Here is a 25899-nt window from a genome sequence, read left to right on the forward strand (position 1 = left end):
TTTCTTTTAACTGATTATTGACAACACGGATTTCACAAAGTGCAAAGTACAGAGGGGAAGGGTGGAGGGGTGGGGGTGGGCGATGTTCACTATTCCCTGATGTCTGGATGCGTTTGTGAGCAACAGATGAATCTGCGAACCAGATTCAGGATGGTACTACAGGTATTTCAGCAGATACTGTGTACACGGAATTCTCCCAAAAATCAGCAATGACATGAACATTTATTTGTGATAGTGTTTGAAGCCAACTAAAATTGAACAATATGGTGGGAGAAGTTCCTTTCATTTCTTTGAACTAGTAACAAGGGATACTGTCTGTGGATCTGGGGTGGCAGGAGGATCTTTCACAGCAGAATGTGAGGGAACAGAATCATGTTGGAAATCCAGATAGACTGTAACTTTTGTCACTGGAGGGTGAGAGTTCGGGGGGGGGGGGGGGTGACCTCATATAAGTTTATAAAGCCATGAGTGGAAAGGTGAATGGCTCTAATTGACACGATTCATACTGGGAATGTACGAAGCTTTCGTTTCAAAAATATCACATATCAATAAACTACACCTGACCCTACGGTTAGTGATGTGGAAATTAATGGTCTAATTAATGGTGCCAGACGATGCTGGAACAACATCTCTTTATTCAACTAAAGTCAGCAATATACATTCACAATGCGAAAGGCACAAACTGTACTTTTACCCAGATCAGCCAATTTCATCTGCAGTCAGACACAACTTAAAATTCAGACCATTGCACAGAAGATAGACGAGCTCTCACAACATTGGAAATGATTTTGTTTGATAAAAGAATCCATCGTAGACTTCCTCAGAGCAATTCGTGTTAACAAACTTGTTTTTTAGTGTGTGGGGGTAGCGCACGAAATGTTACTTTAATCCGATTGATGTGAAAAAAATTTGCACCTAAGAAGTTATTTGAAAACGTCTATCATAGTAGATACGCGAGTAAATTTTATAAATCATTGATCAAAGGTGACAATCTTTTTTAGATTCGAGGAAGATCCATAGTGATATTTTGCAAATGTTTGGAGCTGGGATTGTTTTCAATTTTTGACCCAGACATTGGTGTATTTTCCCTATGGTGGGGGATTTCAACAATAGGGAACATGTTTTTCCAATGAGAGGAGAAAAATTTTAAAAAGGTTATCAGAGACACAGAGAATGGTTTGTGTGTGGGATGATCTGGCGGTGGATACTTACAACCTTTAGAAGATATTTGGATAAGTAAATGAATATCAAATGTTTGGATGGATATGGGCCAAGTACACACAGGTGGGATTAGTTTAGTTTGGGATTAGGACAGGCATGGACTGGGTGGACCGAAGGGTCTGTTTCCATGCTGTATCACTACATGACTCTATGACTATTGATCAGTTTTTCTCAATACTAAACAGTGCTGTAGTGATCCTTGAATGAACTGTTGATGTTAAGGTTGTGTCTGAGACTCTGCGAATATTTCCTTCAATGAGAGGAGTGACTAGTTCTCCAAGTTACACAACTGAAAATAAACTTTTCTCCAGCATTGTTGCTGAGTAGATGTGTTTCTGCGGAGGCGGTGGTTATAGTTTGCAGTTGGCTTTCCACCAACTGGTCAACAGTGAGACAAAATATCTTTGATCCACTGCAGAAACTCCACCTGCTTCCAGTAAATGAAACTGGGAACTCAAGGACCTTTTCTGTCGTCAGCTTAATTGCTGCCAAATCTTGGATCCGGCCGATTAAAGGGAAAATGAATCAACTAAAGTAAAATCCTACCAAATAAACTATATTTTCCCATTAACTCACAATGGACACATTTCACTTGGCATTTCTCCCTTTAAAAGGAAAGTCACTGAATACAGCATTCACTGTATGACTATCAGAAAACAGGACATTGAATGCAATGACGTTCTGGTTAGTTCAGTCTGTTTATTGAGTATCTTTAAAGCTCCTGAAAATGAAGTTAATGGATCCAAAATCCCACATTGAAGTAACATTTGTTATCATCTCAAAGTAAATTAACAAATTTGAATTGGTTCAAACTCACATCACTTGTTACACCATTCTCAGATTCATGTATCTCATTAAAACTGAGTGGGCCCTTTATACATGGTTAACACTGGTGTAGTGTAACAGCGAATTTTTGCTGATTTTTATGAGTTAACTGCCCTGTCAGAGCTATCAGTGAGCAGAGAAATGTACTGTTTATAACCTACATTCGTGGTAATTATTCCTGTAATACTCTCTAACTTAACCAAACATTCCTGATGTACCCAGACTGTGACATGCAATGGTTTAGACGTTGAGGATTTTAAAAAAAACTTATGGAATGTCTTGTTCTAGTTCATTAGATGCTCTTTCAAAAGTGTACCTCGGTGTTATGTATCACTGCGGACTCACATTTTGTTTCTCAGACACACAGCTTTCCTTTACTGGGCATTTTAGTGTCGGAGCAATTTGAAAAAGAAATGCAGGGAGAGACATTCTGCAATGTAAGGAGGCGCTTCTCATCTCCGGGTCCAAACTGTTTAGTGACATACACTCACATTCTGAACATAATCACTTTAGACTTTCTCTATATTAGGTTGCCGAAACTGAATTTAGAAACGCACATTAGAAATGGTATGTTAGTTTGTAATGTGAGAGAGACTTTGAGTGACAGCAAAAATAAAGTCATTCATTTTGTTGGCTAATAATATTATTGAAGTTCTTTTTAGCTTTATCTGCTTGTGGTGGAACGTAGGATTAAAGGGAGTTAACTTCTAATTGAATATTCTAAATATAATCACTTTGGACACGCTCTGTATTCAGTTGCCTAAATTGAATTTTGAAATGTTTAGTATGAATTACATGTTATTTTTTAGTGCGACAGAGACTTGCAGTATCCAGGGAAGAAAATCTCAACTGTTTTATTAGCTAGTTATATGTTTGAACTTTAATTTTAGTTTTATCTGCTTGTGAATGAATGTAGAAATAAAGGGAGCTAACTTCCAGTTGAATGGTTTTTTTAAAACAAAATACAGGCAACTATCAAGTGAAGCAGACCTGAAGCCACTCAAATTTACTTCCAAAGAAGCTATTCAGCAAAACAAATATGCCAAGATGTGTATGTGTCCATGTTTAAGCAGAATCTCATGTAAAGACATGACCCCATGTGTTCGGGCTGTACAAGCTGATACCAGGATCCAGTCTCAGCCTCCAGCAGGAAACCAACACGCGGAAGCTGTAAGCCTGCCCCTTCCGATGGCCATATAAATCCTGGGCACTGGACCGTAATTCAACACTCCTGGGTCGGCTCTGTTTAGAAAGATCTTAGCAGAACCGCTTCCCACAAGTTATCAGAATGATTGTGTCGACACTTTTTCTCAGTTTGTTACTGACTTTCTTATCATGTGAGTGTTTGTTGTTCAAGTCTCTCTTTGTTACTGTCTCAATGTTAGTCTACGGCAGGAATGTAAAAGACTCAGTCATCATTTCACCAACATTAATGCTCATGGTTTATTTGTTTTCTTTTTTAAAGGTGTCCAGTCGGAGGTTGTTTTGACCCAGCCAGAGGCAGAGACTGGCCGTCCCGCAGGCAGCCTGAAACTGACCTGTAAAACCAGCGGGTTCGATCTTAGCAGCTACACCATGTACTGGGTCCGACAGGTTCCCGGACAGGGTCTGGAGTGGCTGCTGTACTACTATAATTCAAACAGCAATAACTATGCACCAGCGATTAAGGGTCGATTTACTGCATCCAAAGACACTTCAAACAACATTTTCGCGTTGGACATGGGGAACCTGAAGATCGAAGACACCGCCATCTATTACTGTGCAAGATACCACAGCGAGAGGAACCAGGGCTGGACCCGTTCAAAAACAGCTCGAGGGAACATTTTGTCAATTCCATCATAAACTGACGGTCAGTACGAGTTTTAAATACAATTATACCAACTGCGATCTGAAGCAGACCTCAGGCTGCCTCTTACAAAACTATCAAAGAGGAAATGTACCATTTAAACTAGCAAACTGGTGACACAATGGGACAATGTTTTGGGCATGTCATATGTACTGCTAACACTTCCATCAATTAAATGCTCGGACAAAATGTTCGTTTTAATATATCTGACAGCTCAGGAAATCACTGCTCATTGTTATGTCAACTATGGCATCAATTCTAAACATGATCAGTACTAAATGGCTCTTTCAAATGAAAATTGAGACCTCGAGTAAAGAACAGAGAATGAGTGTACTGGTCTACATCATTGTGATACTACAGTGGGTCACAGTGTTGTGCACAGCGACATCCTCATACAAAAACCACTGACAAGTGTTTATCTCAAATTGGTGATTTCTACCATGGCAGGAGCGAGAAATAATGTGAGATGCAATTTAAACGCAATCCAGTAGTGCTAGTTTGTACAAATGTATAATTTTTTCTACCTTCTTCGTGTTGATTGTCAAGTTAAATACAGACCAAACCTGGAAAAGTATTCCAAGCTTTCAAAATACAATGGATCGTAAAAGCTGAAATAACACACTGAATCATTTTTAGAGGAGTCTGAATCACTGCTTTCTAGGAAGTGAAGAAATTCTCTGCATTTTACAGTTTACAGTCTGTCATAGTATTTGACACAACGTGTCTCACAGTGATATAGCTGGAGTGACACTGCAATTATGATCAATACAAAAACCTATTCAGCCTCCATTGTTTGAAACTAGTCAGTGATTACTTCTACAAACCGTCTTAACTTGCACTGCAGTATTAGTTCTGTGCGGTTTAATGCCAGTATCACTATTTAATTTGTAAAAGTGTTGGGTAATTAATGATACACCAGTTGGGGATTTTGAGAATCAGCTCATGTGTTACTCTGTGAAGTATAAAACAGTATTAAAATTTATCAAGAATGATCAGAATTCACTAGCACAGTTATGTGATGAAGATTTATCGTGACTTTATTTTGCCTGTAGTTCTGAAAATTTAAATTGATGGTAGATTTTTGATTTGTTTTATACAGAGTTAGTTATTGTGTGACCCAGTCCAGAGGATGTAACACTGTGACGATCTTGGCTACTGGGGCCAAGGGACCATGGTGACAGTGACTTCAGGTAAGAACTTTGAACTTTCTTAGTGACTTTTTTATAACTTTCTATTCATGTGACTAATTTCTGAATTAAATGAAACTCAGATTCTTTGCTGAGTTTGGTTTGGTTCGGATTGATTTTTGTTCAGACTGATTACAGACTTCAGTTAAGGCTCAGCAAATAGTTACAATGGGGATGATGGAGTCAGTTGCTCGGTGTATCTCTTTTTTTGATCAGATGGGTATTCTGTGTGGCTGGGTTACTTGAAACATCTAATGTCTCTTAATCAGTCAACTATAAGTAATGTTTAATGTCAGTGACACCCTGACTGTGAGTTTTATTATCAACAATAAACGCTAAGAATTCAAAGATGTTCGAGACATTACCAAACATGATTAAAATATGCTAAAATATCATTATTAATTTCTCGAATGTATGTTCTTACCCTGATTATATTTTCGCATTTATTTTGTTAATTAGTTGATGACAAGCAGGTTAGAAACTGTCATAAAATTTTCTTGCGGTGCTATATTGCATTCTGTTGATGAGATTCTGAGTTTGTTTTACTTGATTCTGTTGAATTGAGTTGATTGGATTTTGGCTTTGTTTTAGTTGGTTCGGTTTGAACTGTGTTGATTGGATTCTGACTTTGTTTTTACTTGGTTTTGTTGAATTGTGTTGATTGGCTTTTGAAATTGTTTTACTTGATTCTGTTGAATTGAATTGTTTGGATTCTGATTATGTTTCATTCAAATCTGTTGTTTTGAGTTGATTGGATTCTGATTTTATTTTCCTTGATTCTGTTGAATTGAGTTGATTGGATTCTTATTCAGTTTGTGAAATTGATCAGCGTTTTCATGCTTTCTGTAATCGGTGTTTTCTTTCTGGTGAGGAGATTGACTCTCTGGATTACTTTTCATTACCAATATTTGTGAAGTTCTTTGGTTTTTCATGAATCATTTCTGCATTTGTTAAACTAATATGACACATTTTTCTCTGCTTGATTGAAAACATTACATCCATTTGTAACGGTCTGAAAAACAACTTAAGGCAGAAACCCGGAAGTGTGAGAAATGAAAAAAAAAACGAGTTTTTAATGCATTGACTTTAAAAAAAAACTCAGTTCTAATTGTAAACTAACTGAATTTTATTTTGAGTAGCCTCATTCAAAATAAAATTTGGGACTAAAATCTGAAACTGCAGAATTGGTCAGATTATGTAATTGAAACTAACTTAAAATTATAATGTGGTAATATTTGTCCATTCAGTAATTTTGTTTTGACCATGAAGTGATTAATCAATATATGCCTTCAACCGCTCTACTGTGTGCTGCACAAGATTGTCATGATCAGGAAGGGTGTACAGGTTGGAAATAAATTGAACTGTTGCCAGAAACGTTACAGCTTTAAGTGTTAAGTCCCCTCACAAACAAGGCTGCTGTTATGACTTGTTATTTCTCTTCAATTTAATCATTAGTTTGCTGGATTCTGAGCAGCTTTGTTAGACTTCAATTTGTTTTTTTTTGTGAGGTTACATCATGTTCTTGGTTCTGTTGAAAATGTTTGCAGAGCTAGTTCTGCTGCAAACACACCGTGTTGTGATCTGGTGATCATTGATCTGTTGAGGAGGGACTGTGCTTGGGTAACATTAAATATGTTATATTTGGGAAACCGTTTCTGGTTTCGACATTGTTTTTGCAATGTTAACACGGTTGGTGACAGTGAACCGCTCCAGGTTCCTCATTCAATGCGATCAGCATGCGAGGTGAAATTTCATAAAGCCTATTATTAAGTGAAAGACAAATCGCAAAGGTTTTAGAAATGAAGGGAAAACAGATACCTTTGGGCGCCATTTTTACTTAAAAGTAATAATTAAGGATTAATCTAATCCATGCTTTACAATCCAAATTCAGAACCCCACTATCTAGTTCAATCACAAGGTCTGTCTTTAAACAGTTTACAAGTCATAGAGAAATATAAATAGAATTTCAAAAGTGTAATATTCTAATAGTTCTTGCTCTTGAGCAAAAACGCCATGACTGTGTTATAATTGATCAAGAAACACCTTTCAATTCCGCTGTACACTACATACATATTTTACTGGTTGGAAAAGATCATTGGCAAAGACCATTTGGAAATTCTGCTCAATTCTATGAAGAACAGATCAGTTTCACTGCTTTGATCAGTTTCACACGTAACTTGAGTTAATTAATTGTTATGTCCCTGATTAAACTGGATTTACTGGATAAAATAAAACATTAACTGAATTATTTAATCTGCACAGTGCTTTAGGTGTTCCCAATCTGTGCATTTTAAATAAATAGTTACATTTTCCAACAAAATATCAACTGAGGAGTCATTATTTCGAAACAACTGCTATAGTGAATTATGTGACCAAGGCCAAATTTCGAATTAATTAAAATAATCCACTCATGAACTCGCAGGGCAGCATGGTGTCTCAGTGGTTGGCACTGCTGCCTCACAGTGCCAGGGTCCCAAATTCGATCCCACCCTCGGGTGACTGCCTGTGTGGAGTTTGCACATTCTCCCTGTGTCTGCGTGGGTTTCCTTCGGGCGCTCTGGTTTCCTCCCACAGTCCAAAAGATGTGCAGGTCAGGTGATTGGCTCTGCTAAATTGCACACAGTGTTCAGGGATGTGTAGGTTCGGGTGCATTAGTCAGGGGTAAATATACATTAGGGGGAATGGGTCTGGGTGGGCTATTTACTGTTCAGAGGGTCAGTATGGAATTGTTGGGCCAAATGGCCTGTTTCTATACTGTAGGAACCCTACTTTTAAAACCATGGGAGTGCTTGCTGCAAACGCAGAGAATACATTTCACATCGATGTGTTCAGACGGATGCAGAGTTCACAAATTTGCAGAAGACATGAACTAGAGGATAACAGAGCACATTGTTTATTCAGACACTGAAAAGAGAGTAATATTTATTTTAATAAATATACTTGACCGATTTATTGCAATGTAGCGATCGGAAGGAATCTGCTCACATTAGTTAAGTGTGACAATCATTTAGATTAGATTTCCTGCAGTATGTATCGGGCTTTTTGGCCCAACAAGTCGACACCGACCCTCTGAAGAGTAACCCACCCAGACCCATTCCCCTACCCTATATTTACTCTTGACTAATGCACCTAACACTATGGACGATATAGCATGACCAGTTCACCTGACATGCACATCTTTGGATTGTGGGAGGAAACCCACACAGACACAGGGGAGATTGTGTAAACTCCACATAGGCAGCCACCCGAGGCTGGAACCGAGCCTGGGTACCTGGATCTGTGAGGCAGCAGTGCCCACATTTACTTAGACATCCGCTAAAGCGGGCAACTCCAGACAGAGGCATGTTTTCAATTCATACCTTTTTAAACATTTTCGTTCATTAAAAGCAGTTAACAAGAAAATGACCTTGCCCTAATTCCTTCAACAGAAATGCTTTCCACACTGGAATGCAGTATTGACTTTATGCAGTGCATGCAAAATCTCCACTGTTCAAGGAACGTTTTAAGAATATGTAAAAATAATTTAGAGAATAATCCATTTCCTCAGGATCTGTGCTTTAATTGGCGATATTTCCCACCTCAATAATTTTGTTAAATACAATGACTTATTAAGTTTATTAACTCAGTGGTTATGTATGTTCATTGTGAACACATTCTCATTCACATTAATCCTCTGGTTAGTTCCTCTGATGAATGTTCAATTACAGTGAATATATTTGACGTGAGGAGTTGAGCAATGTATCCTCTAGGATTAAGTCTGTTGTGCAGTTTGTTTCAGTGCTATGTCTGACTAACTTGTCAATGGTCCTGACCATTTGTAAATTGTCCAGTTCGGATACCTGAATCTCAGACAGTTCAATTTCATCTCGCGCTTCAAAACCACTTTTATCTGCCAGAAATACAATATTCGATTAGGTGCCCCAGAATTGAGAGCCCTGACTAAGTTGTTCCAATCAGAACGAACGTTTCAGGAACAAAAGGCAGATAGCAAGAGTTTTGAAATTGGTTGTTGGCAACAAGAGATATTTGCTGCATATTTTCTTTGTGCCTCAGTTATGCAGGACATATTCCGTGGCACAATGTAGAATCAGAATTTTTTTGCATCTTATTATTTGAAAACCTATTATCAGCTTTTATTGTCACTGGCAACGGTCATATTACACTTCAAAACATTTTAATCTTTTCCAAACTAAGTCGACCGTCTGGTGCAGCAACTTTCACAGGGGAAAGAGGAAGGGAGTTCTAGGTTGGAATCCAGTGACAGTGAATTGATGGCAATGCAATTCCTAGATTTATTCCTCTGAAGTTCCCATAGAGTTTGAACAATTTGGAGCTGCTGTCAAAGCATTCTTGGATATATGTTGAAATGTTACTTTCATTGTACAAACATTCTGGAACAATCCCTGGTTGTTGGAAGGTGATAATAACTAACATGGTTTATGTATTGTCAAAACATGTGGGCTGTGTTCTCCGTGATAGTGTCAAGCTCATTGTGTTCAGGTCTGTTGTGATGTTGTGATAGAATCCCTGATTCTGTGCCAGGTGGCCTGTGTTCACTTACAACTGTTAGAGAGGTATGTAACACAATCTCTTATCAGGTTACTTCAGTGCAAGAAAGCAGATTGACATGTCTGGGTGTTTGTTGGAATTCCACTCACAGAGGCCAATGAAATCTATTCAATCGCAGTCCTGACTTGTGTCTCTTAGATATTAAACAGAAATTTGGTGGTTAGCAGCTTTTTCCAGATCAATATTTGTTCACAAGCTTTTGGGCATCGCTCGATGGGGTTAATGGAGTAAGTGCTCAAAGAAATCCCAGCTTTTGATTTGCTGTTCTAACAATATCATTTATAACTAATCCAGAATGAATCATTTTCGAAGCATATTTGATGAGATTAGGCTTAGGCTGGTTTACTTTATATTAAACCAGTGCTGTAGCTGAATTTGATTGTTCAGTACGCTGGGAGTTGCGCTAAATCCAACACTTGCTGCAGATGGTGATAGCTTTTCAGTTGGTCTTCAATTGCTATCTCAGACCATCCAGTACCTCTGCTAAGAATTCTTTTTCCAACAGGAGTCAAGCCAACGTAATCACTGTTTATCTCAACAGGTGTGAGCTCTTGTGGCAAAAACATGAAAACAATTTGGTGAAGAGGGGGGCGGGGGTCTCTGGATGCGAAAGGTTAACCTTGCCTTCTCTCCCCAGGAGCTGCTAGACCTGCTGAGTTTCTTCAGAAATTTCTGTCTTTATTTTGGTTTTCTAGCATTTAAAGTTTGTTGTTTCATTGAAAAAAGTTCTGTTCGATGAAATACGTTCTTCAGAGAAAAGATGCATTTGAACAAATTGCGAATGTTCAGAGATATTAAATATCAGAGAATCATTGAATTTGATCGCCCTGATCTCGAGCTCTAATTTCACAAGAAACTATTATGAAGTAACAACACACTCCAGAGCGCAGTGGCTGCTGTAATTGGGTGGAAGTTATTTTGATCACTCAAATAGAGAATGTCAATGATCCCGTTCCAAATAATCAACAGAAGGTTTTTTTACAGCATGTGTGAAACAATTAATTTGTTGAAATATTTTAATAAAAAGTGTTCACCGCCAGTGCTAGCTTAATGAATGACACAATGATAGGAAGGTCGGAGCAAGAGGAGGGCACTCAGCCCCTCGAGCTGTTCCACCACTTACTTAGATCATGGAGCATCTGTGAGCTAAATCCACAGGTCTCCCTTTGGCTAAAACTCTTTAACACCTTTGATTAACAAGCAAAAACTATCCCAGATTTACTGATTGGACTGCCCGTAACAAAGGGAGACACCATTTCTGAAAGACATTCCTGTGAGTACTGTGACACAATGAGGCTGGAATTAATTTCTCATGAAAGTAAACTTTAAATCTCTGACAATTTCCAATTGAAACATCCCAATCATCATATTTCATTAATTTAACACTGTACCTCCCTGGAATAAAGAAATATAATGTGTGATTGCCCTGCTAAAAATGAGGGAAGCTTCATTCCTATTATATAATTAAGAAATAGCTCTGTTCATTCAGTGAAAACACAGTCAAATCACACAAAAGGAAACCATGTCATCTTGTGGAGACACACAAGTGCCTCAAATAATTTTCAATTCTTCCAGTGGTTGTTTGAATCTCTAGACAGGTGTGGAAGTGTCAGACTTTTTATATCGCCTTGAGAAACCAGTTATCATCAGTCTATTTGAATTGCTGAAGTTTGTGTGGTATTAGCACATTCACAGCGCTGTTAGGAAGTGAGTCCCATGGCTGTGATTGAGGAAGAGGAAACGGCAGAGAAATAGTTGAGAGGAGAGCTTTCAGGTGAAGCATTTACATGCATGTGCACCCTTATCCTCAAGGATCACAGCTTTGGAACATGCTGCTGAAGGGACATGTCAGCATGCAAACTGGAAGCTGAAGAAGGCCCCTCGGCCCCTCTAGAAGGCTATTCCATTCATGGGATCATCATTAATCTTGCTGCTCACCAGTCTTCCCAACACACTGATAACATTGAACCTGATTGTTTACTCTCCAGCAAAAGAATGGTGAACCTTTGGAATTCTCCACCACAGAAATTGATTGAGGACAAAACATTAAATGATTTCAATAAGGAGATAGATTCCTTCAATCCTTAAAAAAATGCTCCGGTTATGTGGGAGAAAGGCAAACAGGGTACAATATTGGTTGGAAGCCATGAAAACATTGACTGGGACATGGTTTGTAAGTTTGCACATAACACCAACATTGGTGGTATAATTGGCAGTGAAAGTTATCTAAACGTACAATGAGATCTTGATCAGCTGGGCCAATGGGCTGAGGAGTGGCAGATTGAGTGTAATTTAAATGAATATGACGTGTTGCTTTTTGAGAAGACAAATCAGGTCACAACTTACAGAGTTAATGGTAGGGCACTGGATAGTGATGTTGAACACAGGGCCCTGAGGGTCCAGATTCATAGAGTCTTACAGAGTTCATGGTAAGGCACTGGGTAGTGATGTTGAACACTGAGGACCCTGAGGGTCCAGACTCATAGATTCTTGAAAGCGTTGTCTCAAGTAGCTAATGTGTTGAAGGCGTTTGGCACATGTACCTTCATTGGTCAGAGCACTGAGTGCAGGAGTTGGAGCTTCATGTTGTAACTGTCCAAAACATTGGAATGAACTGCCAGAGGAAGTGGTAAATGCAGAGATAGGTCCAACATTTAGAAGACATTTGAACAGCTCCAGGAACTGGATAGGTCTGGATGGATATGGGCCAAAGGCAGACATGTTGAATTAGTTTAATTTGGGAACTCTGGTCAGCATGGATGAGCTGGACCAAGGGAACTGTTTCTGTGCTGTATGACTTTATGACTCACTGACTTTATGGTGGAGTAGGCTCAAAGTTGGAAGGTGGTGAGCAAGTGAGGGGCTAGATTGGGCATGTGGGAGAGTTTGGGCTGGTAGGCTGTGAGGTGTTGGCTGGCTGCTGGGTAAGCTTGCATGCACTCTGTCTGGCAAGGTGGCATCAAGGTAAATGGTAATGGTCACAGGATAATTTGGTCGAATTGTGCTTGGTAGGTGAGGGGTAGTTTGAGCTGAAATGCAGGAGGTCTGTCTTTGCCAGGCTGGTTTATGGAGAGGTGAGCAGAATGCCAGGCTGGTTAGTGCAGAGGTGGGCAGTGTGCCAGGCTGGTTAGTGTAGAGGTGGGCAGGATGCCAGGCTGGTTAGTGTAGAGGTGGGCAGTGTGCCAGGTTGGTTAGTGCAGAGGTGGGCAGTGTGTCAGGCTGATTAGTGCAGAGGTGGGCAGTGTGCCAGGCTGGTTAGTGCAGAGGTGGGCAGTGTGCCAGGCTGGTTAGTGCAGAGGTGGGCAGGATGCCAGGTTGGTTAGTGCAGAGGTGGGCAGAGTGTCAGGCTGGTTAGTGTAGAGGTGGGCAGTGTGCCAGGCTGGTTAGTGTAGAGGTGGGCAGTGTGCCAGGCTGGTTAGTGTAGAGGTGGGCAGAGTGCCAGGCTGGTTAGTGCAGAGGTGGGCAGTGTGCTAGGCTGGTTAGTGTAGAGGTGGGCAGTGTGCCAGGCTGGTTAGTGCAGAGGTGGGCAGAGTGCCAGGCTGGTTAGTGTAGAGGTGGGCAGTGTGCCAGGCTGGTTAGTGCAGAGGTGGGCAGAGTGCCAGGCTGGTTAGTGCAGAGGTGGGCAGGATGCCAGGTTGGTCAGTGTAGAGGTGGGCAGAGTGCCAGGCTGGTTAGTGCAGAGGTGGGCAGAGTGCCAGGCTGGTTAGTGCAGAGGTGGGCAGGATGCCAGGCTGGTTAGTGTAGAGGTGGGCAGAGTGCCAGGCTGGTTAGTGCAGAGGTGGGCAGGATGCCAGGTTGGTTAGTGCAGAGGTGGGCAGAGTGCCAGGCTGGTTAGTGCAGAGGTGGGCAGAGTGTCAGGCTGGTTAGTGTAGAGGTGGGCAGTGTGCCAGGCTGGTTAGTGTAGAGGTGGGCAGTGTGCCAGGCTGGTTAGTGTAGAGGTGGGCAGAGTGCCAGGCTGGTTAGTGCAGAGGTGGGCAGAGTGCCAGGCTGGTTAGTGCAGAGGTGGGCAGAGTGCCAGGCTGGTTAGTGCAGAGGTGGGCAGGATGCCAGGCTGGTTAGTGTAGAGGTGGGCAGAGTGCCAGGCTGGTTAGTGCAGAGGTGGGCAGGATGCCAGGTTGGTTAGTGCAGAGGTGGGCAGAGTGCCAGGCTGGTTAGTGCAGAGGTGGGCAGAGTGTCAGGCTGGTTAGTGTAGAGGTGGGCAGTGTGCCAGGCTGGTTAGTGTAGAGGTGGGCAGTGTGCCAGGCTGGTTAGTGTAGAGGTGGGCAGAGTGCCAGGCTGGTTAGTGCAGAGGTGGGCAGTGTGCTAGGCTGGTTAGTGTAGAGGTGGGCAGTGTGCCAGGCTGGTTAGTGTAGAGGTGGGCAGTGTGCCAGGCTGGTTAGTGCAGAGGTGGGCAGAGTGCCAGGCTGGTTAGTGCAGAGGTGGGCAGTGTGCTAGGCTGGTTAGTGTAGAGGTGGGCAGTGTGCCAGGCTGGTTAGTGCAGAGGTGGGCAGAGTGCCAGGCTGGTTAGTGTAGAGGTGGGCAGTGTGCCAGGCTGGTTAGTGCAGAGGTGGGCAGAGTGCCAGGCTGGTTAGTGCAGAGGTGGGCAGGATGCCAGGTTGGTTAGTGCAGAGGTGGGCAGAGTGTCAGGCTGGTTAGTGCAGAGGTGGGCAGAGTGCCAGGCTGGTTAGTGTAGAGGTGGGCAGAGTGCCAGGCTGGTTAGTGTAGAGGTGGGCAGAGTGCCAGGCTGGTTAGTGCAGAGGTGGGCAGGATGCCAGGTTGGTTAGTGCAGAGGTGGGCAGAGTGCCAGGCTGGTTAGTGCAGAGGTGGGCAGAGTGTCAGGCTGGTTAGTGTAGAGGTGGGCAGTGTGCCAGGCTGGTTAGTGTAGAGGTGGGCAGTGTGCCAGGCTGGTTAGTGTAGAGGTGGGCAGAGTGCCAGGCTGGTTAGTGCAGAGGTGGGCAGTGTGCTAGGCTGGTTAGTGTAGAGGTGGGCAGTGTGCCAGGCTGGTTAGTGCAGAGGTGGGCAGAGTGCCAGGCTGGTTAGTGTAGAGGTGGGCAGTGTGCCAGGCTGGTTAGTGTAGAGGTGGGCAGTGTGCCAGGCTGGTTAGTGCAGAGATGGGCAGGATGCCAGGTTGGTTAGTGTAGAGATGGGCAGAGTGTCAGGCTGGTTAGTGTAGAGGTGGGCAGTGTGCCAGGCTGGTTAGTGCAGAGATGGGCAGTGTGCCAGGCTGGTTAGTGTAGAGGTGGGCAGAGTGCCAGGCAGGTTAGTGTAGAGGTGGGCAGTGTGCCAGGCTGGTTAGTGCAGAGATGGGCAGTGTGCCAGGCTGGTTAGTGTAGAGGTGGGCAGTGTGCCAGGCTGGTTAGTGCAGAGGTGGGCAGAGTGCCAGGCTGGTTAGTGTAGAGGTGGGCAGTGTGCCAGGCTGGTTAGTGTAGAGGTGGGCAGTGTGCCAGGCTGGTTAGTGCAGAGATGGGCAGGATGCCAGGTTGGTTAGTGTAGAGATGGGCAGAGTGTCAGGCTGGTTAGTGTAGAGGTGGGCAGTGTGCCAGGCTGGTTAGTGTAGAGGTGGGCAGAGTGCCAGGCTGGTTAGTGTAGAGGTGGGCAGAGTGCCAGGCAGGTTAGTGCAGAGATGGGCAGAGTGCCAGGCTGGTTAGTGCAGAGATGGGCAGAGTGCCAGGATGTTTCGGGGGTGGAAGGTCACTGTAATGAAGTGACAGGGGGACGTGTTGTCAAAATGCAAAGCTCGGAGTCTGGCAAAATGGTGGGTGGTAAAGGACAGATGCGAAAGGAGCTGGGATGCAATGTGCACAGGTTGACTTGGGTAAGGTGAGAGGTCAGTGATCAAGGACTGAGGTCACGTCTTGGGTAGTGGGCTTTTGTCAGAGGTTGTGAAAATGATGGTGCTAGGTCCAGTCAGGGCCAGATTCACCATGGGCCAGGTGCAGGGCGGCTGGAGTGTAAAGGAGTGAAAGGAATTGAGATCATATGTCCATCTGGAATATAGAACATTACAGTGCAGTACAGGCCCTTCAGCCCTCAATGTTGCGCTGACCTGTGGAACCAATCTGAAGCCTATCTATCCTACACGATTCCATTTACATCCATATGTTTATCCAATGACCTTTTAAATGCCCTTAAAGTTGGCGAGTGTACTATTGTTGCAGGCAGTGCGTTCCATGGCCCTACTACTCTCTGAGTAAAGAAACAACCTCTGACATCTGTCATCTATGTCCTCTCCTGCTAGCCATCACTATTCAAGGAAAAAGACTTTCACTGTCCACCCTCTGTTTATCTTTTATGTCTCAATTAAGTAACCTCTCAACCTTCTTCTCTCAAATACCTTCATCCTTTCCGAATTAAACCTTCCCACCGTACCAAGCAACATCCTGGTAAACCTCCTCTGAACTCTTCCAAAGCTTCAACATTCTCCCTATAATGTGGTGACCAGAACAGTACACAATACTCCCAAGTGCAGCCACACCAGAGTTTTGTACAGCCGCAGCCTAACCTCGTGGTTCTGAAACTCATTCCCTCTATCGATGAAAGCCAACACAAAGTATGCCTTCTTAACAACTCTATCAAACTGGCTGGCAACTTTTAGGGATCTATGTACATGGACACCGAGATCTCTCTGCTCAGCTACACTACCAATATGGATTGCCTTGGATGTGTTTCGTGTGATAGGGGTTGTGTGTTCCGGGCATGAATGGGTGTATAGCAGGGTAGGGTTTGTCAATGTGAGTGGGAATTTAGGTCTAGACAGAGTAAGTGCAGTAGTTAGTCTGAGACATGAGGTTTGGTGGTGAACTGCGTGTCAGTTTGATAGTTATTAAAGTTACAGATTACTTGTTCATTTCTCAAATCATATTTACGTAAATACTCAGCTGTAACACTCCAAAGTCTCTGAACCTTAATAGTCCTCCATTTTTCAGAGGCCTCCAGAATTCAGATAATTGTAAATGAGATGTTTCAACTTCCAGAGTTCAGCCGTGACAGCCATCCTCCCCGTCCCAGTGCTCAGCTCCTGCCTGTGCTGCTGCTGCAGTGACCTTCCTCCCAGAGAGAACATTCTACCTTGCATTGATAAGTGAGGAAGGCTCACTGGACCTGATTTCCAAGTATGGGGATGGCAAACACGGGGGGACACAACTTTAAAGTGAGGGGAGATAGGTATAAGACAGATGTCAGAGGTAGTTTCTTTACTCATTGAGTAATAAGGGTATGGAATGCTTTGCCTGCAACGGTAGTAGATTCGCCAAGTTTAAATACATTTAAGTCGTCATTGAGCTAACATATGGACGTACATGGGATAGTGTAGGTGGGATGGGCTTCAGATTAGTATGACAGGGCAGCGCAACATCGAGGGCCGAAGGGCCTGTACTGCGCTGTAATGTTCTATGTTCTATGATTCACTCTGACTTCTCTCCGGGGGTACTGCCAGCTGTTGGGTATTTCCAGCAGCACGGCACCTCGTGGGGCAGCACGCTGGTTCCGTGGTTAGTGCTGCTGCCTCACAGTGCTAGGGACTCGGGTTCCATTCCAGCCTCGGGTGACTGTCTGTGTGGAGTTGGCACTTTCTCCCCATGTCTGTGTGCGTTTCCTCCCACACTCCAAAGATGTGCAAGCTGGGGGAATTGCAAATGTTGTATTCAGTGATTAGGAGTTTAGGTGCATTAGTCAGGGTTAACTGTAGCATAATCGGGTAGGGGAATGGGTCTGGATGCGTTACTTTTCAGAGGGTGGGTGTGGACTTGTTGGGCCAAATGGCCTGTTTGCACACACTGTAGAATTTCGATGAATCTGCATTTCCTTGGTTTGTATTTTGTGAAACGTCTCTGCTCTTCACAGCAATCCAGTGAAAGTGTCAGTTGGTGAGATCTTCAAACAGTTACTGGGGTGGGATCAGGATGTTCTTCTTCCAAAATTATATGGCAATGGTCAAGGTCGAGGGCATGTTTCTAAAGAGGGAACCAATGATCATGATCAGCAACTGATAGGAAACAAAAATAAACCCCAGTTATGCTGTCGACTTCAGCGGGAGCATACTGGCAAACAGCTGAGGATACATTTGAGTAACTGATAAGGTCAAATTAACAGAAACTAACATGCTCAATTGGTCATTCTATTGTAGAGACACCGTTTCCCCCCACGCTTTATGGCCTGGTCTCCTCCTGTCAGGAGCACAACACCGGTTCTGTGATCTTTGGTTGTTTGGCGATGGACTATTCCCCTGACGTCACCAAGGTAACCTGGAAGAAAGGAGGGGAGCTAATCACGACTGGATTGAAGACTTACCCATCAGTGAGAAACAAGAAGGGAACCTATACCCTGAGCAGCCAGTTAACCCTGCCCGGGTCAGCGGTAGATTGCCCCAGCAAAATCTCCTGTGAGGTTCAACACAGCGGGACACACAAGAGCAAAGAAATGCCATGTCCAGGTACGTGTTGTAGGAACTGAGATAAACAGATCATCTGTGATTAACATGAATAAGGCATTATTTATAACCGTTTTCACAGACTCACCTTATACAGCACAGGAAAAAGGCCCTTTGATCCACCCAATTCACGCCTATCAATAACAGCCACCTAACTATTCCAGTCTCATGTGCCAGCCTTGTGTGACTTGCCCTTGCAAGGATACTTCATACTTATAATGAGGGGCTCAGTCTCTACATGACTTATAGGTGCTGAGCTCCAGGCTAACACCACCCTCTGTTTGATTTTGTTTTCCCCTGAGATCCACTTGGAACCTCCTGGCCTAACCTTCACCCTGTGCCCCTGAGGCATTGATCTCTCCATCAAGGGGAAAGGTTTCATCCAGTTTACCCTGTCTATGCCTAAAATAATTCTAGACATCATGATAATCTTCTCCCTAATTCTCCTCTGCTCCAAGGAAAACCCCTGTCTATCTAAACTAGTTTCATAACTAAAACCCTCCAACCCAGGCAAGACCCTGGCAAATCTCATCAATACTGCCTTCAGTGTAATCACATTCCTTCCATAACATGCACACAACGCTTCAGTATGGCCTAACCAGTGTTTTATTAAGTTCCAGTATCATCTCACCACTCTTCATTGTCAATGTCTAGGCTAATAAAAGCAAATATCCTCCCACTTTCTTAGCCTCTTTATCCAGACGACACAGTACTATAGGGGATCGGTGGGTACATGCACCAAAGATCCTCAGGCCTTTCCAGGGTTCCATCATTCAAAACGTCATACCTCACAGATTCTTCTGCCGAATTACATCACCTTACATTTATTCAGAATAATTTCCATTTGCAACTTTTCTCTTCACATACAACCAACCCTTTTATATCCTCCTGCAATCTAAAGCCAATATGCTCATGATTTACCAACATGACAGTTTTCATTTCATCTGTGAATTCACTGGTTAATCCTCCTAAATTTGAGTCTCAATCATTGGTATGTAAGAGAAATAGCACGGAAATCAACACCAATCCCTACAGAACACCAGGAGACATAGATTTCCAGTCACGCAGACACCCGATGACTATTAACCCCTGCTCCCATCACTCAGCCAGTTCTAGATCCAATCTGTCAAATTAACTCGGATCCCATTGGCTCTGATTATTGCTATCATCTGGACATCGAGTTATCTCTATGAAAACTACTATCAAATTGTTACACGTGACTTCCTCTCAATAAAACCGTGCTGAAAATTGTTGATTTATCTTCCAAATGAAGACTAATTTCACTTCTCAATAGTTTCCTTACCACTGAGACTAGCTTGACAGATCTGTGTTTTCATTATTTATCCCTTCCTTCGTCCTGCATAACAGTGCAGGCTGATCTACACTCACTCGGCACAACTACTGTGGCCAGACAGGAATTCTAAATTATTGTCAGCGACCCAACTATTTCATCCTTTGCATCGCTCAACCGCTTGGTATACTTTTCACCTGCCCTGGAAATATAACCACTTTTCTTTCAGCAAGACAACACAGAACATCACGTCATGTGTCCTAATTTCTGAAAGTACATCACAACACCCCTCCATGATTTCTGTCCCCACACTGTCCCTCTTCCTAGTGAACACTGACACAACACATTCGTTTTGACCATAACCAAATCCTCCAGCTCCACTCCAATAATAACACTTAATGGGCATTACTGTTTCCCGAATAATTCTTTTATTATGAATGAGTCTGTAACTTTTAAAAATATTTTCCTTTATTTTGGCTGCTATTATTTTCTCATGGTCCCTTTTGCTCTTCTAATTCCTTTGTCTTTCAAACTTCCCCTTGCACGTTCTGTACTCCATATTAGTTTCTATTGTTTTGAGATTTCAGTATAGACCGGAAGCCTCCCTTGTTTCTCTTTATCTCCTCCTCCATGCCCTTTGGTGTCCAGAGCCCGCTGCATTCTTGGTACCACGCAGTGGCTTCCTGGGAAATGTCCTCCCTGTGATTTTCCTATCTCTTTCTTAAATGTGTCACACTGCTCTGACTCAGATTTACCAATAAGTGTCAGCTTCCAGTCCACTCTGGTCAAGTCATTACCTGATCTTACTAAAATTGTCCTTCCCTTTTCAGAACTTTGGGCCAATTTCTATTCCTTTGCAGTACAATCTGAAATCCAACTGATTTACGATCACTGTCTGCAAAGTGCTCCACCATTGGTGTTTTACCCACTGGGTCCACTTCATTCTCTAAAGTTAAGTTCAGGTTCACCCCTCTCTTGCAAGGTCTGGATTAAAATTCTCTGTATTAAACACATACTTTGTTCAAATATTCTCCCGGGGGAATTTTCAGAATTGTGCTCCCTGTAAATTTTTGACAAAATGAATATCCAAGCCTATGCTGAGGAAGTTAAAAACCTCTTTTCTCATTCCCCTATTTAATTTACATGTCTCTGAAATTTGCCCATGTATTTGCACTTGGTCTTTTGGACCAATAGTAAGGTCTATCGTGCTCTCCAAGTAGTTATGTTTGCTGTGTTTTGGTTTTGAAGTACTGTCCATTTGCCTTTGTTCAAGGAGGTATCCATGATTTCATTTCTCTTTACAGCCTAAAATACTCTTGTCAGAATTGCGACAGAAGCAACATTCTGTACCGCACACCCCTGCCCCCATCATTTTCTATCTTTCCCTGTCTCGCCTGAAGGCACTAAATCCTGGAATATTGAATAGCCACTCCTGCCCGGCTCTCAATATGTCTCCGTGATAGCAACGGCATCATATCTTCATTTATGCCAGTAATTCGTCTGCCTTGTTCATCCGACTCTGTCATTAAAACGAATACCATCCAACGTTGCTATCTCCCTTCTGATGTTACCGGCCTATAGTTTCTCTGCCTCCTTGACTCCCTTGCTGTGTCCTCTAAGTTTAGCCTTTCACATTGTCCTGCTGATCTTTCTGTGTGGATCCCAGCTTCTCCAGCACTCTGCACAATTATGATTCCTGTGTCCATTAACCACAAGAAACCTTGACAAATGAGAACTGATTGTATTTGTTATGAAATTCATCGGATAATGTATGTGATGTGTTTCCTAAAGGTACAGGTCCTCTCCCACCAACTCTTCTCCTAACTGTGAGCTCCAGTGAAGAAATTGCAAGCAGCAAGTTTGCAACCGTCGTCTGTTCAATCATCGAGTTCCGTCCGAAGTCAATCTCCGTGAGTTGGTTGAAAAATGGCCGACGCTTGGATTCTGGCTTCTTCACGTCTCCCGTGTGTGAGGCGAACGGGAACTTCTCGGTGACGAGTCGGCTGATGGTCCCTTATGGTGAATGGTACAACAGTGCGGTCTATACCTGCCAGGTCACTCATGGAGAGAACACTCAAAGTAAAAACATCACCGCACTCCAGGGTAAGAGACACAGACTGAGAGAGCTACAAATCTCTCTGAACTCTGATGTGAATCAAACACACGAATTTATCAGGCGTAGTAAACAGCACGGTACAGCTTCTCCTTTCCCAACATGCCACGTGTCTCATTTCAGTTTGAGTGTTACATTAGCATTGCTCATAATTCAACCTTTTGGCAAGTCAGAAAAGCAGGTTTCCTCTCTGTTGAAGATAGATAGAGAGACAGTGAGCTTTGTTAAATAGTTTGTTGCCTGACCATGCTGGGAGAGGCATTCAGAGTGCTGAATGCTTGCCTGGTAGCCGCTTCAAAGATAGGTTTGGGGTGGAGGGGGGATATTGGAGAGATATCTGATTGAAACATAGAATGTACTGAGAGACTGAGGTCGAGTGAATGTGGAATAGATGCTTTGACTGTTAGGCGAGACTAGGACCCAAGGGCACAGTCTCAGGGTCAAAGGGGCACCGTTTAGAACTGAGATGGGGAGGAATTTCTTCAGCCAGAGGGTAATGAGTCTGTGGAACATGTTGCTGCAGAGGGCTGTGGAGGCCAGGCCATTGTGTGTATTCAAGTCAGAGATAGATCGGCTCTTGTTTAGTACGGGGAGGAGGCAGGAGAATGGCTTTAGCCCGAAACGTCGATTTTCCTGCTCGTCGGATGCTGCCTGACCTGCTGTGCTTTTCCAGCATCATTCTGATCTAAACTCTGGATTGGCCGAACAGCCTTATTCTGATCCTCTATCAAATTGACGTGGTTAACATATGCAGAGACCCTAACTTGAAAATAAATCAAAATGCGTTCAATGCTTCATTCCCTGCTCAGGAATGACCTGTTGGTTGGACATTGTACGACATCGATTTTTATCTGGTACTGAGCTCTTTAACTTCATTTATGGGATCAGACCACAGACCAAGTGGGTATCACATTTGATGAACTGGGATAAATGTGATCTCACTGAGCTGCTTTAAGATGCTCTCTGTAATTAGTGGATGAGGCAGGAGAATAAATTCTGGTGGGAATGCTATAATAGGGATATAGGGATGAATGAACTAGGAACTCGAGACAGGCTGATTTAGCCTGGTTTGGGGTGATGATGTTTCGCGTGTTACAAAGCCAGTGCTCTTTAGGAATAATTACACAGGGTATGTTATAGGTAATCACAAATGTTTCACAGATCAAAACACATCAACAATAGTAAGCAACGTTTCAGCAATAGTTGGAGTTGCCATTTTGAAGGTGGTGTCTTCACCCTGTGAAGGAGTAATCTGAAGATTGGCTGTTTGTATCAGAAAGGGGCATTTTTCATTGACTTTGATTTTTGTTTCATAGAAGATACCGAGTGCCACCCTAACACCGTTAAAATCCTCCCACCGCCAGTAGAACAAGTCTTACTGGAGGCGACGGTGACGTTAACCTGCGTTGTGTCCAATCTTCCTTCTGGAGTCAATGTGACCTGGAAACAAGAAAAGAAGCCTCTGAAATCAGAGATTGCTGAGCAGCCTGGACAGAATCCCGACAGCGTGATCAGCAAATTAGACATTTCTACTGAAGCCTGGCTGAGTGGTGTTACATTTGAATGTGTGGTGTACCATCAGAATCTACCGACTCCGCTGAGAGACTCCATCCACAAGGAGAAAGGTGAGCGGTGAGATTAAAGCACAAAGGATCCCATGTGTAATCCAGATCCAGTTACATCAATGACAGGCTTTGATTGGTAATGAACCAACACCGTTGGGGGCATTAATGATGCATCTGGAGGCAGGATAGCTAAGTAGCTGATTCAGAAGAAGATGGACCAAAGGATATTGTATTCTGATTAAGTCAGATAAGGTGGGAAGAAGCCTGGGTTGTGACGTCACCATCAGCAATGACAAATGGACAGAATGCCCTCGTTGTGGGCTGGAAACTTGGAGACAACTTTCACATTAAACTTTCCTTTTTTTACTGAACTGTATGCGTACCATTCTGCTCCGTTAGAAATCGAAAGTGAATAAATCCCAATTAAACAGGCGTATTTTAATATTTAGTGAAATTGTGATATTGGTTCAGGATTTTTTTGGTTGATTTATATTTGTCTCAAATATTCTGCAGTGATTAATCCGCTGGAGCCATCAGTGTCGGTCCTCCTGCCACCAACAGAAGAAATCTCCGCTCAGAGGTTTCTCTCCCTCACCTGTTTAGTGAGAGGTTTCTCCCCCCGAGAGATCTTCGTCAAGTGGACAAACAATGACAAGCCAGTGAATCCCAGTAACTACAAGAACACCGAGGTGATGGCGGAGAGTGACAACACTTCCTTCTTCATCTACAGCCTGTTATCCATTACAGCGGAGGAGTGGGCCAGCGGTGCTTCTTACTCCTGTGTGGTGGGACATGAAGCGATTCCATTGACGATCATCAACAGAACAGTCGATAAATCCAGCGGTAAACCGAGTTTTGTAAACATTTCACTTGCACTGATGGACACTGTTAATTCATGTCAATAAAAAATCTCAAAGTTGCATTTAATAATTCAACAGAAGTAATGAAGTGTTTCTTTTCCTCCAGTTGTGAGTTAAATACTGAATTAGTTGTTTCTCACTCTGACTTACATTCCATCTGTGTCGTTAAATTGGATTATTAGCAGGTCTAGGATGAGTGTCTTGTGCAGTTAATGTTCTCTGCTCAGATACACCCTGGGTCAGAGACAGAGTAAAGCTCACTCATTGCAGGATTCCACCATTCATCCTAAATCTCTCTGTGACAAAATCTGACAATGTCCACGTAGGGCACGAGTTTTGAACTTGGTGTTTTTGATTCCCCCAATTGGACATTCTTACAAAATTCATGTCAGTTTTAAACTGCCAAATTGCACCAATTGGAAATGTAAATTTAAGACACTTTAAAATTAAATTTGATTGGAACATACCAATCGTAAAGAGTGCAGAACAGTTTGAATGTAACCTTTGTTTCTGGGGAACTGCCAGGGATCTTCCGCCAGCGCATGAGTTGACAGAATGTATCTTCACTTTCACACCAAAGAGAATCAACAGATAAGTTGTTGTGGAGCAGAGGGGAGGGGAACGATGAATGGTCTGTCCTCTTGCTCCCTGTGCAGAGTTTTCATGGTCGATGTCCTCTGTAATGTAACCCAGTTGCTAACAGGGACAGTCAGCTTCTTGCTTACTGTCCAAAGATTTAACATTCCCATGCAAAACAATATCTTTGAAGCATGTTAGACACGCTTGGCTCTGTTCACAAATGATTAACATTGATTCCCATAATCCAAAACTGGTGCTTGCATCGTCCCAGTTTGAATTCCATAGTTTTGTCTCAGTTTTCTGGAGCACATGGGATCAATTCTGGTATTGGAATACCTGATATCATTTTGTTTCACATACGGAACACAAGTAGACATTTTCTAATAAACATATTCAGAAATGTTATCTCTGGGGCAGTGGGGATTTGAACTCACGCCTTTTCTCTCAGAGACAGAAGTTCTATCACTGCAACAGAAGAGTTGCTCATAAAACGCTTATCTCTGCACGACGATGGGAAATGTTTCCTGTAACACCAAGGTCAAATCTAATTATGGGGAATGCATTAAAATTAGAACAATAAATTAGAATAATGAAAATTGCAGTCTGGTATAAGAACAGATGCAGAGAGATGATCGCAAATACACACGTAATGACAAATATACGGGCTCTCACCTAAAGACACATATTTATGTGCACACTCAAATGTGCATATAGATAAGATGTCACACATGCATACTCACACAGAGCCACACATGCAAGTGGTACTTGAACACTCAGCTAAGCTCATACAAAAACTCACATACACCGAAAGAAAATCATTTGCACAAATGAACAGGAGTACTCACACATAACCATGAGAAACATCGACACACGGTAACACACAAATGGGCATGAATACATATACATTCATACAGCACAATGCGTACAGACATACACACATGAACACACAGATACAAATTCCGAAAAATGTCCTCCCACATGTCAACTCACACAGGCACGTAAGTGCACAGAGATAAACATTAATATCATTATTTTCCCATTTTCAGAATCACAAACATACGATGACAGAGGCAGCTTAATTAGTTATTTTTAAACCACATTGATCAGCATGTATACAATATCACACGCACACACAAATTCAGAGTCTCACATGCAGGCACACAAGTGCATAGATGAACAAATAGAGGGGCGTTTATTAAATAAGGATAATGGGCACAAGGATCAGCAAGCATCCACAAACAATAGCACAAACAAGCTGATCAGGAGATGGTTTGGGAAAGATTGCCACACAAGCAAACATCATCATATAAATATAAACATCCATCAAAACATAACATTGCATGCTAACATTTATTAAGCATAAACATGAAAATAACCCAGTGTAGGTAGGATCTGAAACAGACACATAAGCACACGTTTTAGATAGCACTAATGAA

At 42.7% G+C, this 25899-nt stretch overlaps 1 gene segment (V, D, J or C); it reads left to right on the forward strand.

Moving 5' to 3' along the window:
• Window positions 1–3232: 3232 nt before the first annotated feature.
• On the forward strand, window positions 3233–23964 carry LOC148134981 (Ig heavy chain C region-like). The segment is given in 7 exon segments: window positions 3233–3383; window positions 3512–3812; window positions 5042–5082; window positions 17753–18058; window positions 21138–21449; window positions 22776–23084; window positions 23538–23964. Coding segments are annotated over 7 exon segments (1710 nt in total).
• The last annotated feature ends 1935 nt before the right edge of the window (window positions 23965–25899 follow it).

Source organism: Chiloscyllium plagiosum, unplaced genomic scaffold (assembly GCF_037043375.1).
Source record: "Chiloscyllium plagiosum isolate Xiang-an unplaced genomic scaffold, Cpla_swu_hap1 HiC_scaffold_51, whole genome shotgun sequence".
In the NCBI taxonomy this organism is placed as follows: domain Eukaryota; kingdom Metazoa; phylum Chordata; class Chondrichthyes; order Orectolobiformes; family Hemiscylliidae; genus Chiloscyllium; species Chiloscyllium plagiosum.